At 37.3% G+C, this 1632-nt stretch overlaps 1 protein-coding gene across 1 annotated transcript; it reads right to left on the bottom strand.

The window, feature by feature from the left end:
* Positions 1–972: 972 nt before the first annotated feature.
* LOC121366741 (otolin-1-like) lies at positions 973–1411 on the bottom strand (the record flags this gene model as incomplete). Its single annotated transcript, XM_041491070.1, has 1 exon — positions 973–1411. A coding segment is annotated over exon 1 (439 nt), but the record flags the coding sequence as incomplete, so codon positions are not given.
* Between the last annotated feature and the right edge of the window lie 221 nt (positions 1412–1632).

The raw sequence follows: 1632 nt of genomic DNA, 5'->3' as shown, positions 1-1632 counted from the left end.
ATTACTATATATGCATATTAAATAGAATAGATTGTATAGTGTATTGACATTTTCTAGAAGAGTAGTGAGTAATGTCATCAGTACATGTCTGATCATTTTTCTAGTAGTGCACACAACATTTTCAAAAACATTGCTAGCCAACTAGCTTACTGATCACTGAGGAGCCTCATTTGTACCAATATTATGTTCTGTGGGATAGATGTTTGCTGGATTTGTTGTAATCATTTATAGGATATTGTCTTGAATAAATATTATTGTTTTGTGTAGTTGTGATTTTAAAGTTATGCATCACTCAATGTGTTGCATATACAGATTGAGAGATGATGCCTGTTTCTAATGACCATTGATATTATTGATATTATATAGGAGCCACAATGATGCCTTAATTCCTTCCTATCAGTCCATTGTCTTCCACACTTAATGCTTTTACCAGAATTCTCCTTAATTTTAGAAATGGTGTGGAACATGAGATGCTGTCAGACTTCATATTATTGCATTATGAGGTTAAGTATCTCAAGCAGAGAATGTTATGTAACTATGGATACTGATACTACATCATAAAATTTTACTGGTAAAATAAAACTTATAAAATGAACAACTAAGAAATGTACACTTTAGGATTTAAAAGATGACAGTCTGTTCTCCCTTTGTACACACTACACAGCAAGTTCTTTGCTCTCATCATAAGGAGACGAGAGAGACCATTGCACTTAGCTTGAACATGATTAAACATAGCACCATGAGTGTCAGCACTAGTTCCTGGAATGCTTTCAGCATCTTTTATCAACACATTCATAGACTTTGTTTCGTGCAGCATATATCGTTCTGTCATAAGGTAGCCCTGATATTCTGTAGTCCATGTTGTAGGACAGGTTACTTTTGCTGGATCATAAGATATGATGCTCTAGTAGAAGCATAACAGACAACACAGGAACATTATATGATTGTGAAGCTGTTTAAAAGGGCCTTTACCATCAATAACTTCATATTCTGAACCTTCCACAAATGACTGGTAATCAGAAGCACCATTGAAATAAGAAAAACTCAGGCTCATCAGGCAGACATATGTAATTAATCTCCACCTCCACTGTAACCCCCAACGATTTCCTTCACTGCCTTGCAGCTCTCCCCTTATAGAGTAGTTCTGTTCCTGTTGTATTTGGACACAAAACTCTCCCCATCTGGTAAAGAACACACCCCCAGTTCCAGGAGGTCCCTGTGGTCCTGGTGCTCCATCCCTGCCATTTATGCCATTCTCGCCTTGTTTACCAGGAAGTCCTGGAGGTCCTTGTGGTCCTAGATCTCCTTTATCTCCTTTCACTCCATAATTCATACCATCTCTTCCAGGTGGACCAACTGGTCCAGTAGGACCTGGCCTTCCATCACGTCCATCCACGCCCATCACGACCATATCCTTGAGTTATTGGAGCACAAAGAGTACCTGCAGTTACATTTGCATTATTATCTATTACAAACATATAAAATAATAGTATATTATGGGGCATTACTTTACCTTTGGAGGACAATTCCCTTCCACACTGTACGTAACTAAAACTATGGCTGCTACAAAAACAACGACATTGAACATCATTTTTAAACAAAATGTTAATTGTATTTACACAAGTTTAGTGT

This window comes from Gigantopelta aegis, unplaced genomic scaffold (assembly GCF_016097555.1).
Source record: "Gigantopelta aegis isolate Gae_Host unplaced genomic scaffold, Gae_host_genome ctg6931_pilon_pilon, whole genome shotgun sequence".
In the NCBI taxonomy this organism is placed as follows: Eukaryota; Metazoa; Mollusca; class Gastropoda; order Neomphalida; family Peltospiridae; genus Gigantopelta; species Gigantopelta aegis.
The sequence above is the reverse complement of the archived record's forward strand: the minus strand, read 5'-3'. Positions and strand labels throughout refer to the sequence as shown.